This window comes from Bubalus kerabau, chromosome 21, assembly GCF_029407905.1.
Source record: "Bubalus kerabau isolate K-KA32 ecotype Philippines breed swamp buffalo chromosome 21, PCC_UOA_SB_1v2, whole genome shotgun sequence".
In the NCBI taxonomy this organism is placed as follows: Eukaryota; Metazoa; Chordata; class Mammalia; order Artiodactyla; family Bovidae; genus Bubalus; species Bubalus kerabau.
This window is the reverse complement of record NC_073644.1, coordinates 28654983-28668848: the sequence shown is the minus strand read 5'-3', so window position 1 is coordinate 28668848 and position 13866 is coordinate 28654983. Positions and strand designations below refer to the sequence as shown.

Genomic DNA, 13866 nt, shown 5'->3' with positions numbered 1-13866 from the left:
GGAAGTTCTGGGTGGTGAGGATTCTGGGAAGTATGTCTGTGAAGGAATTGTTCAGAGAAGTGGGACTATTTGGCAAATTGAAAACAAGCTGTCACTCGGCTCTCAAGTGGCTGTTAGAAGACCAGCAGTTTCAAACTCAAATTTTCAAGAGGCCAGGCGGGAAACATCGATGAGAGAAACAGAACATGCGTAAGGAGAGAAAAATGCTCAAGCATGAGAGTGCCACTAGAGATGTTACCTAGGCTTGGGGTGGAAGGAGAGGCCTGGGCATTGCAGAATGAGAGCCAGGTGATTATCATCACATGTGCAAACAGGCCTAATGCTCCATTCTTTTCTGATATCCCAAGAGAAGCCAGAAATCCACATTTTTAGGCAATGTCTCAATTTTAACAACTGTTTCAAAATTTTTTAAAGACACATTCTTCAGGCCAAACATAACGTGTCATTGGGCTGGAGGCAGCCCAGGGTTGCCAGTTCACAATGTCTAGGTTTTAACTTAGACATTTCTAGGAGATATTTCTAGGCTTTAACAGAAGCAGCACTGAGATGCATTGAAGGAAGATTGACTTGCAATATGAGAGCGTATTCAAATGTTTAAGATCCATAGTCAAAAAACAGACTCCCCATCCAAGTTATGAGCACTGAGAAATAGTCCAGAGAATATTAGGTGACAATATATGAAAGATATGAGAAAGGATTTTCTCCTTAGCAGAGATGTTGAACTCTTTTTGTAAACCATAACTATACATTGTAACAGAATGAGGCTAACAGTTTACTAGGAGCTTTTGTATTATCTCATGTAAAAAGTTACTAGAATAGTTCTTTGAAGTAGAACAGTGGGTATTTCAGGGAATTCCTTGGCTTCCCAGTGGTTAGGGCTTAGCACTTTCACTGCCAAGACCTGGGTTCAGTCCCTGGTCAGGGAACTAAGATTCCACAAGCTGTGAGAAGCGGCCAAAAAAAAGTAGGTATTTCTGTTTTACAAATGTGTAAGCTTAGTATCTGAGATATTAAATAATTCAAAGAAGGTAATCCTGGGAACTGGACTGAGATTTAGGACTCAGGTCATCGAACTTCAAATTCAACCCTCTTTCCTTTGCTACTTCAGAGTCAGAGTCTAAGCCTGTGAGATTCCATTTCTAGCTATGCTCTACTGGATTTGCTTGTTGGTGCTTTCCTGAGGTCAACCAACTCCCCTGCACATGTCCATAGTCCTGGAATGCCTTCCTGTCCCTTCTACCACTTTCTAAAAAGCTCTTCATGATCTTTTGTGTAGTTTCTTCCAAGCTGTCAACTAGGGGAATGCTCCCCAGCTCTCAAGCTTGAAACTGAGCTAGCCCTTGACATGTGGTTGTCCAAAATTGTTGTCGATCTTCTCTGCATCTTCTCCATATATGTCTCTATCAGGACAAAACCTGTCTTAATCCATGAACAAAGCCACGTCCATATAGGTGCACACACATGCACACAAGAGCCGGTACTTGATCACTGAGTCATCAAGTGAAAATAAATGCTGGACTCGGAAGTTGGTCAAGAGAAAGAGAATCTGTTGTCAACGATGGCTTCTAGCTCTCACAGTCATTTCTATTGCCATCCAGAAATTTTGAATCTGACAAAAGTCAGCTTGGGAAACTTGTTTCTGCACATACAGTGCAGGAGAAAAAAATCTCTGCCTCTCTGTATTTTAGACTCATGGACGACAGTTTTAAATGTGTCATTATTCCTTGGGTCGAGAATCTTTTCTCAAAAGAATACAAAAATTGTGGAGAAATTGCTGACTAAGCCAAACTTCCAAATGACTTTCAGTTTGGCTGAAACGTGGGGTTTTAAAATGTAAGCGCTGCCAAAGGTCTTTTCCTTGTTGACTCATAGACATAGCTCAAGTGTAATGATGTTTTCTGGTGCACTGTATTTAAGTCTGTGCAGCCAAAGGTCACTGGGCTTCCCAGGTGGCTCAGTGGTAAAGAATCCACCTGCCAAAGCAGGAGGTACAGGTTCGATCCCTAGGTGGGGAAGATCCCCTGGAGGAGGAAATGGCAACCTACTCCAGTATTCTTGCCTGGAAAATTCCATGGACAGAGGAGGCTGGTGGGCTACAGTCCATGGGGTCACAAGGAGTCAGACACAACTGAGCACAGCCAAATGTCATTCCATGTGAAATAAATCACAACTTGCATCGATCATTTAAAATAAATGATAAAATGTGCAGAAAGTGGAAAAACATGCATAGAAATGTTATGGGAGAAAAAAACATTCCAAGAATGTTACTGCATCCAGCCGAGCACAGAGAAGAGTATTTTTGTTTTGTTTTGGTGGTTTTGTTTTGGTGATTTAGCTGGTCAGATGACCTGCTAAGAATATGTCCATAAAGGCTTTTTTTTTTAAAAAGGAATATTTCATAGACCTAATGTTCTGATGCTCTAATCTCTCTAGGCAAGGTTCATATTTGTGTGGGTTACTTATTCTCCCTTTGTTGACTAAGTCAATAATCAGAATCAGCAGGTTTGGAGTCCGGTTGGCAGGGATCAGCAGCTTGGCTGGGGTGAAGTGAGTATAAAAGCCTGGAGCTGGGGGCAGTCTGCTCAGGGACCCAGCAGTTCTTGGCAGGATGGCTTCCTTCCGTCTGTTCCTCCTTTGTCTTGCTGGACTGGTGTTTGTGTCTGAGGCTGGCTCTGTGGTGAGTGTCTGACTCTCTGATGTTCTTTCATCTGTCTCCTATGGATGAAGTACAAAGTCACTTCTTCCTGCTTTGCCAACCCACTTTTGTTACTGGGGCCAGGGCAGCCGGCATCTATTTTTAAATGTCATTGATCCAAACTTCAAAAAGAATGAAGTTCTGCAGAGCTTACTAAACTGGGGCTCGGATCCTGGGTGCCCTCCTCTATGACTTTGCAGTGGTGCCTCAGTTCCCTCAGATGAATGGTAGAAATAAAGATCCGATATTCTGGAAGCTGTGACTACTGAATTTTCAGAAGCTTGACCTTTGATAAAGCTGATTTCCCTTTAGCTAATCAAAAAGTATGCACCGATTAATTCTTCAAAGGCTTGGTACACAACCTTTTAGTCCAATATCTAATTCTTAAATCCCCTAGGACAGTGGACCCCAACCTTTTTGGCACCAGGAACCGGTTTCATGGAAGACAATTTTTCCACAGACTGGAAGGTGGGGGTTGGGGGATGTTTTAAGAGAATTATATTTATCGTGCAGTTTACTTCTATCATTATGACATCAGCTCCACCTCAGATCATCAGGCATTGGATCCCAGAAGTTGGGGATGCTTGGCTTAGAAGAATAAAACTGAAAAGGATCATGAAATCATCTGACTTTATTTTCCAGCAACTAGCAAGAAGGATGGAGAAGGCAATGGCACCCCACTCCAGTACTCTTGCCTGGAAAATCCCATAGACAGAGGAGCCTGGTAGGCTCCAGTCCGTGGGGTCGCTAAGAGTCAGGCATGACTGAGCGACTTCACTTTCACTTTCATGCATTGGAGAAGGAAATGGCAACCCACTCCAGTGTTCTTGCCTGGAGAATCCCAGGGACAGAGGAGCCTAGTGGGCTGCCGTCTCTGGGGTCGCACAGAGTCAGACATGACTGAAGCGACTTAGCAGCAGCAGCAGCAGCAAGAAGGAACTGCTACAGCAACAGCTGAGTAAAATGTTCTCAGGAAAAGCTATCTGGTCCTGCACTATACTTAGTCACTCAGTTGTGTCCGACTCTTTGGGACCCCATGGACCATAGCCCACCAGACTCTTCTGTCCATGGGATTCTCCTGGCAAGAATATCGGAGTGGGTTGCCATGCCCTCCTCCAGGGGATCTTCCCAACTCAGGGACTGAACCCAGGTCTCCTGTGCTGCAGGTGGCTTCTTTACCAGTTGAGCTACCAGGGAAGCTCCTATTTGGTCCTGTAGCATATTATATCTTTGCAGTAACTCCACTCAGATGAGGAGGCTTAACAAAGCCACTCTTTTCAGAGGGACCATTATCTCCCTTCAAGTTCATAATACACAACCCCAGTAGAGCACAGCATGTCCGGAGACAGAAACTATTCTTTCTTTGGAGACAACTGTGTCTGTGTTACACTGAGTAAGGGAAGTTCATTAACCGTCAACCCATCTGTCGCTGAAAATGGGATTCTCACGTCCTTGCTGCCTTGTTCCTGCTCTCATACCACAAAGGACGCAGCTGTGGCTCTGACCAACTTGATTGACTTGTCAACTGTCTTCTCTCCACCCAGGGTGCTGGTGAACCCAAGTGTCCTCTGATGGTGAAGGTCCTGGATGCCGTCCGGGGCAGTCCTGCTGCGAACGTGGGTGTGAAGGTGTTTAAGAAGGCTGCTGACGAGACCTGGGAGCCATTTGCCTCGGGGTGAGCTGCCTGGGGCTCCCAGACGTGGGGCTTGGTTATATCTTTCCGTTCCCCCATCACTCGTTGGTATGCCTTCACATAACCACTCAAGCTGAGAGTCCTTGTCTTGCGATGTTAGCAAACATGAAGAATTGTGTTAATATATTAATGGAAGGAAAGGAATTGAGGAACAGCATGGACTAGGCAGATGGCCGTAGTTTATCTGGATCACACTGTTACCTAAAGGAGGACCCCGTCTAGGGCCCGAGAGTGGGCTCTTGTCTAATCCTTGGAAATGAATTGTCAGAGGAGACACATGTGCTGACAAAGCAAAAGACTTTATTGGGAAGGGACACCCGAGTGGAGAGCAGCAGGGGGAGAGAGCCCAGGAGGACCGCTCTGCCTCCTAGCTCACAGTCTCAGGATTTACGGAGGTGGGCTTGGCTTTCTCGGTTGTCTCTGGCCAGTCATTTCACTTGTGCCCATATTTGGTCTGACTCAGGGTCCCAGCTGGTGTCAAGCACACCTCTCAGCCAAGATGGATTCAAGCCCAAGGGTTTCTGGGAGGTTGGCAGGACACATGGTCTGGCATCTCCTCCCTCCTTTTGACCCCTCCTGAATTCTCCTGGTTAGTTTTTGGCAGCAACTCCAGGTTACTTATCAGGACCTCCTATTGTGAGATGGCTCAGGCAAAAAGTTATCATTGTGCCCTGGCCAATGCAGGTGGGTTCAGCCAAAGTGTCCCTCATAACATCATTCACTAAGGGAACCAGCAAGTAGATTGAAAATCTGGGCAGAGGGAACGAGGGCCCTGAGAAGGATGCCCTCTTGCCTGGCCCAGCTGGGAGTGACCAGGACCATGAACAGCTTCCCATGCCCCCACTCCAGTTCACCACCTTCTGAAGTCACAAACCACTCAAAAAGGGTGATGAAAACTGTGAATTCCATGCCAAGAAAATGCACATATACACGCCTACAAAAATGTGTATTAAATTTCAGGAGCTCTAGGTTCCTAGATGCCTTCACATATCACTCAAGCTGACAGTCCTTGATTTGTGCTATTAGGAAAGATGTAGAATTTATGTTAATATATTAATGAAAGAAAAGGAATTGAGGGATAGCACGGACTAGGCAGCTGTCCATAGTTTATCTGGATCATCCCGAGTCCAGGGCTGTTGTCCAGCAAAGCCTAGTGGAGCCTAGTGGAGGCTGGGATTGTCAAGCTCCGTAAGAAAGGACACAGAAGAGAAAGATACATGACATCAAGCACAGACCCAGACCACCCTTGCATTCCCCCCGACCAGGAGCTCAAATGATTTCTCCCCTTCACTGGCTGCTTTAGAACTTTGATAGAGTTTCTCCACCTCTGCTAGTAACTGTTTCAAAGAAAATACACACTAGTAAATCTAAACCAACTAACTAAAAGAATAAACAATTAAGAAACCCTCAGTACCAAGCAACACTGCTAAGTGTTTATGTCTCCCAGCAAGAGAGTGTCTGTGGGTTCTAATTGAATCCCAAGAATCACACAATGACGCTTCATCCATCATTGCCTGCTAAGTCACTTCAGTCATGTCTGACTCTTCATGACCCTGTGGACCATCACCCACCAGGCTTCTCAGTCCATGGGATTCTCCAGGCAAGAATACTGGAGTGGGTTGCCATGCCCTCCTCCAGGGGATCTTCCCAACCCAGGGATCAAACCCTTGTCTCTTATGTCTTCTGTATTGGCAGGCTGATCCTTTTCCACCAACTAACTAAAAGAATGAACAACCAAGAAATTCTCAGTACCAAGCAATACTTCTAAGTGTTTATGTTTCCCAGGAAGAGATTTTCTGTGGGTTTTAGTTGAACCCTAAGAATCACATGATGACTCTTCATCCATCACTGGAAAGACCATTTCCTTTGGTGTGGTTTCAACTGAGTTTCTATTTGTTAATTCATTTATGTTTCTATAAAATGCCAAGCAGACCATGGAAAGTAGTTAAGAGAATATTTTAAGCATGAGATAAAATGGATTCCATAAGCATTCAGATGTTTGTGGGAATTTTTTTTTTCTGATGACAAAAAACGGAAAAATCAATGTTTTCTTCCTAGCAAAGAAGAAAGGTGGGAGAGTAATGAACAGAGCCATTCTGTTTTAGTCTGTCCTAGTTTTTGCTGTCTAATTGAGAATGATTTCTAACACCAGCCATCAAGCAGGTTGTCATTTTAGTTGCTAAGTCAGGTCTGACTCTTTGCCACCCCCTGGACTGTGTAGCCCACCAGGCTCTTCTGTCCATGGGACTTCCGAGGCAAGAATACTGGAGTGAGTATTTTCTTCTCCAGGGGATCTTTCCAACCCAGGGGTAGAACCCATGCCTCCTGCATTGGCAGGTGGATTCTTCACCACTGAGCCATCAGGGAAGCCTATCAAGTGAGTACTTACATGGAAATAGAAGTTGCTTAGTTTAAAAAGAAAAATGAATTGCCTAGTATTTGTTGATGGCACAGAGCTGCCAAGGAGCTTAACTATATAAACAATGGAAAGTCAGACACAGGTTTCTCCTTGCACTCTGGGGTCCCCACTGTGTGTACAGATGATACCACCTCCGGAAGACACTCTCACCACAGGCGAGAGGAGCGAGGCCCTGGGGTCCAAGGAACCACAGTCAGAGCAGCTCGCGGCCACTTCCAGGGTAGTTACGAGACTTCACCCAGACACCAACGGTTAGCTGCTAAGTCTCTTTTGAAGTGAAACCTCATAAGAGAAAAAAAATCAACAATGAACTTTTGGAAACATTCCTGACAAGTATTCTGTTAGTTAATTTTAGACAGTCACTAGAATTTTCCCTATCCTGACCTAATTGAGGGGAAAAAAAAAATATATATATATATATATATATACACACACACATATATCTTCACATGGGTTGGTAAGATCCCCCGGAGAAGGGAATGCTTACCTTCTGCAGTATTCTTGGGCTTCCCTGGTGGCTCAGATGGTCAAGAATTTGCCTGCAATGCAGGAGACTCAGGATCAATCCCTGGGTCAGGAAGATCCCCTGGAGAAGGGAATGATTACACACTCCAGTATTCTGGCCTAGAGAATTCCATGAACAGAGGAGCCTAGTGGGCTACAATTCATGGGGTCACAAAGACTCAGACACGACTAAGTGACTAACACACACTCCCATACACAAACTGTATATGGGAATGTGTGTGCATGTTTGTGTTTGTGTGTCTGTGTGTGGTGTCACCTTGCCATGGCATTTATTCCCTCAATGCCTAACTTAACCTGGGCTTTTGCACCTTTTAGGAAAACCGGTGAATCTGGAGAGCTCCATGGGCTCACCACGGAGGACAAATTTGTAGAGGGACTATACAAAGTGGAATTAGACACCAAATCCTACTGGAAGTCACTTGGCATTTCCCCGTTCCATGAATTTGCAGAGGTGAGTATAAGGATGCCAGCATTGTTTTTTATTTTTTGTCTGTTTGTTTGCAATCCCAGGAAATGTGCTGCTTGCACTTTGCACACCACAGAAAAGTCAGAAAGAAAATGTCAGACTAGTACAGCGGCTTTCCCATTTCTCCAGAAATCCACAAAACTCTGAAAAGCAAACTTTTTCTCTGACGATAATTCATTCAGTAACAGGACCTGAACTTATGAGATGCTCCTGAGAGATTTCATTCCTTCCCCTGAATGTGATTATTTGTCTGCTGAAAAAATACTAGTAGATTGGATTATTAGGCAATGCTCCGGACCCCAACTTAGGGTGTTCCACAACAAAAATTAGATGCATCATTTTACTTCTCTAAAATCTGACCACTTTTTCATTCTAGAACTCATCTGGCTTCCAGAGGTTTGGATAATTGAATTCGGACAGTACATACAGAAACAGTAAATTCAAAATAATAATAGCCACACAACAGATGAAACTTATCAAGCATAGACTACTCCCATTTTCTATATTTAACCTATTTGATCTTTGTAAACAATGCCTTGCAGTCATTCCTATTATTATCCCCATTTTACAGGTGAAGAAAGTGAGGCACAGGGAAGTTAAGTAACTTGTCAAGGTCATGGGGACAGTAACAGAAGAAACAGTAGTATTTGCCACCAGGGCCAAGGCTGGGTTTAGCCTCAGGTGTGCTTCAGCTTTCTTCCTGTGAGAAGAGCTAATAATAATAATAAAGACACAATTGTAACCTCTGGTTCACACTCTGTTCCTCTGCTGATGAGGCAGTGGGAACCTCAAAGTTATCCCTATGTCTTCCTTGTCTGTAATTCCTCAAGTCATGTAAAACAGATGGCTGCCATGGAAATAGAATCCAGACATGCTGGTCAGAGTTAAAGATCAACTAATTGCATCAAAAATAGCTCAGCATGAAAGGGAACAATTCTCTCTGGCTTAGTCATGGATGAGACTTTTCATTGACATAAAACGTTTCTTTTAGTAGACAGCGTTGCCAGGGAAACCTTAGGCCTGTTTGATTTCTGGGGCCCACGGGTCACCGAGGGAGCCCTATCTACCCAGACACATGTCTCTGGCTACTTCTCAGCCAGGCAACAAGATGCGGAGCTCCTGTCTTGGGTGGTTTCAGGCTTTAGATGTTGCCCAGCACAAGACTTTTGCCCCTGGAGTCTTAGGCCCCACCCTGGAGCACTAGACCAACCCCCTGTAATCCTTATGCCCCCTGGTCTCAGCCTGATAAGACCATCTGAGAAGACACAGCGCTGTCCTGCCCATGATCTGCTATTCCTGCCCATCAGATGTTAGCTTCCTAGCCTGCTCTTCAGTCTTTCAAACAAACATTTGAAAAATTAAAACCTGCTATTGCTGAGAAGGCTGCTAGAAGCTAGAGATTCAGAAGTGAAAACACATCCCTGCCCTTGGGATGGAGTGACTGATGTAAGACATTGCAGGCAGGACCATGAGCCCAACTTGGAGCCTGAATGGATAACGGGGAAGGAGAGAGAGTGTGAGGAGTCATACCTAAGTCCCAGTACCTCACTTGGGTGACTGGTGGGTACATGGTGGGTTCAACTATAAGTTCCTTTTCTGTCAGCTTCTTCTGAGGACCTTCCAAAACACTGCCATCCTTCAGCACTAGTCACCTCTGCCTTGGCCGATGACCCAGGTGGCCATATTAGACTTAACAAGACAAGAAATTTCCTTTGGAACTATTAGTCCTCTCGACCTCACGGATTTCTGAATGCAGATCATGCCATTTACAAGTTTTAGGAAGAATCAAATGAGTCTGGAGGCCAATGTCATTACAAGAGATCAGAAATTCTCCTAACCTGCTTCCAGAAACTTGGCATTTAAGGAATGCCCTTTCTCCTGCAGAGAGATTCTTTGTTTGGTTTCAGACTTTAAACTTTCTATTTTGTATTGGGGTACAGCCAATTAACAATGTCGTGATAGTTTCAGGTAACAGCGAACGGACTCAGCCACACATACACACGTATCCACTCTCCCCCAGCCCCTTTCCCACCAAGGCTGGCACATGACATTGAATAGAGTTCCATGTGCTACACAGTGGGTCCTTGTTGGTTACCCATTTTCACTAGTGTGTACATGACCTTCCCAAACTCCCTATCCCTCCCCCCAAGTTTTCTAATTATGTGGGTCTGTTTTGTACCTTAGTTCATTTGTATCATTTCTTTTTAGATTCCACATTTAAGGGATGTCATACTATATTTCTCCTTTTGCAGAGAGACTCTTAAGTGATTCTCACCTCCTCCTGCTCTGATCATATTTTTGTTTTCAGTACAGTTTAATTGGATCTTTTTTTCTCCCATCCCCAAGTCATCAAGGTTTCCTTTGTCCATATTTAAAATAAAAGGTGCTTATATAGGGTGTTGGAGAAGGCAATGGCACCCCACTCCAGTACTCTTGTCTGGAAAATCCCATGGATGGAGGAGCCTGCTTGGCTGCAGTCCATGGGTTCGCTAAGAGTTGGACACGACTGAGCAACTTCACTTTCACTTTTCACTTTCATGCATTGGAGAAGGAAATGGCAACCCACTCCAGTGTTCTTGCCTGGAGAATCCCAGGGACGGGGGAGCCTGGTGGGCTGCCGTCTATGGGGTCGCACAGAGTCGGACACGACTGAAGCGACTTAGCAGCAGCAGCAGCATATAGGGTGTATTCAAAGTTCAATCCAGGACCTCTGTATAAAATAAGTAAAACTAAATATCTGCTTGCTGCCCTCCATCTCCCTTCTGAACCAAGTTATCTCAACTTGCCTCACTCTGGGTACCTAGACTATCCCAGCACTTGGAGTCTCAGCTCTATGAAATTTGCCTGAAGTATATAACTAATGGGAACCATGCTCTCATAGACCATTTGCCCAGTTCCAAAGCTTAAAAGAGCCCCAACATTTGTGCACTGCAGAATTCCAACATGATCTTCCATACTCTGCTTGCACTGTAAATAGAAGCCTCCGATGCTTTGACTCCATATTTCATTGCATGTTATATACACAAAATACACTTATTCTTCTGCATGTTAGGAGATGCAAAGGAATAGTAGGGGAAAAAAATGTCTCGGGTTTGGAGACAAGTGGCTTAACATCTAGCCTGGCTCTGTCACTTCATGAACGTGGGCCAAACACCCTAACTCGGAGGTCTGGTTCACTCATCTGTGAAATGGGAAGAATGCTACCTTCCGGCTTCAAAATTCTAGGGTCTCTAAGTCTGCGGTGAGCTTGCAACCATCATTCTTAAGCTTTTGGGTCACTAATGGCAGTTTCTACATTCTCTCTTCCTTTTTCCAAAACCAAGAACATGAGACACAAGCAATAAGGAGTTCTGTGATTTCTCTCGGTCAGGTTAGAGCCACCTTGATTATCAGTGTGAATTTGCCCCCCCAAAGAGAGATCTAAGTATATGGGTGGGGGTGGGGAGTGAAGAATCTTATTGAAAGGGCTGTGCAAGGTTCCGACAGCTTAGTTGGCCAGTATATTTGGAATTTTGCCTTTTGCACCCACTGTTTCAGAAAACAAGAAAATAAAAATAATTTCTTTGGCCTGGACTTCCCGCAGTCTCTGAATGATTCATGGTTGGGGGCTCTGCTGGAAATCGATCCTGTCTGTGTTCCCTGCAGGTGGTGTTCACAGCCAATGACTCTGGCCTCCGCCACTACACCATTGCCGCCCTGCTCAGCCCCTACTCCTACTCTACCACCGCCCTGGTCAGCAGTCCCAAGGAGTGAGGGCGCCTGCCTCGGCGGACTTGAAGGATGAGGGACAGGATTTTGTGTAACCGAGAGTATTCCATTTTTATTAAAGCAGTGTTTTCACTTTATAAGCTATGTTAGAAAATAGGCAGAAACAATAAAACATGCCTATTAAAGCACTTCCCATTTCATTTGTCCTTGCTTTTTTTGATTCCCTTGTCATCCTCTCAAAAAAAAAAAAAAAAAGGAATCTAAATTTGACAGAAATGCAAAGAACTAAAAGAAACATCTCTAGAGGCACTCTGGGGAACTCCAAATTTCCATTGTTTTCCAAGCTAAGCACATATTCGTTCTGGTCAGCGGCTATTAAAAACACACATTCTGAAAATGAGAAAGCTATCTTTGCCTCTCCCCTTCGGTGAATAGCAAAAGGCAAATCCTAAAGTCCTCTTCTTTATTCTGTGCATTTCTTTTAAGTGCTTTACTGATTTCAAGAGTAGCCCAGCTCCACTGGGACAGACTAAGAGTGACTCGAGCCCTGTAATCCGACTCAGACTAGGAGATGTAATCAGTGGACCCTCGCACCCCTAATTCACCTGCTGTTGCTGCTAAGTCACTTCAGTCGTGTCCGACTCTGTGTGACCCCATAGACGGCAGCCCACCAGGCTCCCCCGTCCCTGGGATTCTCCAGGCAAGAACACTGGAGTGGGTTGCCATTTCCTTCTCCAATGCAGGAAAGTGAAAAGTGAAAGTGAAGTCGTTCAGTCGTGTCCGACTCTTAGCAACCCCATGGACTGCAGCCTACCAGGCTCCTCCATCCATGGGATTTTCCAGGCAAGAGTACTGGAGTGGGATGCCACTGCTAATTCACCTAGACTAACCCAAACTTTAGGTACTGAGAGACTGCTGTATGCCAAGCATTACTTTAGATGCTGTGAACCTAAGGATAGATAGAGTGCCTGCAAATGAAGAGCTCACAGCCTTTTAAGAAGATAACTGTGTCATCACGATTTGACAAGGGCTATGGTATGGTCCAAGGAAGGCTTCCCTGATGGCTCAGTGGTAAAGAATCCACCTGCCAGTGCAGCAGACGTGTGTTCAATCCCTGAGTCAGAAAGATTCCCATGGAGAAGGAAATGGCAGCCCACTCCAGTATTCTTGCCTGGAGAATCCCATGGACAGAGGAGTTTGGCAGGCTATAGTCCACAGCGTCGCGAAGAGTTGGACACAACTGAAGCAACTTAGCACACATGCAGGATGATAACAAGATTCAACAAATGGAGAGAAGACAGAACATACAATACTCTCACTAAGAAAGTATTAGATCCTACAGAAGGACTTTATGCATTGGCCGCGTGACTTGGGGGAGTCTAAGAAAGTAGAACTTCACTCTAGATTGGATGTCATCAGGAAGTGGGGGCAATTCTATGACGGTCTCTGTTTATCTGTAGGGCAGACAGACCAGTGCAGACACAAAGCTGTACTTGGAAAAGCAGACATAGTTACTCCTTTTAGTGAGAAGGGAGGTTTGAGATCTTGTGAGTTCCACAGTGATATTTCTTTCTGGCTTTATCATGGTCTTAGACCGACACTGTCTAATGTTCTGTGAGACTGTCACACCCAACAGAGCAACAATGGCCCCAACCAGCTTGTAATAACCTTGAGGCCAGTTCCCAGAGGTCAGGAGCTGCCTCCCCACCCTCTTCCTCAAAGTCTATAGAGCTGCTGATCCACAAAATATCAGCAAATAGCTGATAGCTTTGTTGTGAAAGGGGGAGAGAATTAGAGAAATCCATGAAGTCTTGGTGCTAGTGGTAAAGAACCCACCTACCAATGCAGAAGACCTAAGAAATGCGGGTTTGATCCCTGGGATGGGAAGATCCCCTGGAGGAGAGCATGGCAACCCACTCTAGTTTCTTGCCTGGAGAATCCCCTGGATAGAGGAGCCTGGTGGGCTACAGTCAATGAGGTTGTAAAGAGTTGGACACGACTGAAGTGACTGAGCATGCGTGCACACATGAAAACTTAGGCATCAGTGCTGGCCAGTGGCTTGAATGGACCAGCCAGTAAGTGAGCTTGGAAATACGGGCAAAGGCCGGATTTGTAGTCAGCAATGGTGAGCTCAATTTTAGTCACACCGAGCTTGAAGTGATCAAGCCAGTTTTCAATCTCACACCTTGGAAATCAGCAGTGGGTATACACCTACAGCCAGAAAACAAAACTAATATTAAAATACCTCCCAAAACATTTGGATAGCACCTGCTGAACAAGGAAATTTAGGATACTTATGCTTTATAATCTGCATTTTGTTCATAAAGGTGACCCTTCTAAGAACTTTTATTTCTCGCCCA

The 13866-nt window shown here is 44.9% G+C and overlaps 1 protein-coding gene across 1 annotated transcript; it reads left to right on the top strand.

The window, feature by feature from the left end:
- Positions 1-2608: 2608 nt before the first annotated feature.
- On the top strand, positions 2609-12305 carry TTR (transthyretin). Its single transcript, XM_055559440.1, has 4 exons — positions 2609-2677; positions 4240-4370; positions 7648-7783; positions 11444-12305. Exons 1-4 carry the CDS (start codon positions 2609-2611, stop codon positions 11549-11551), a joined length of 444 nt encoding a protein of 147 aa, XP_055415415.1. The 3' UTR covers positions 11552-12305.
- Positions 12306-13866: the final 1561 nt, after the last annotated feature.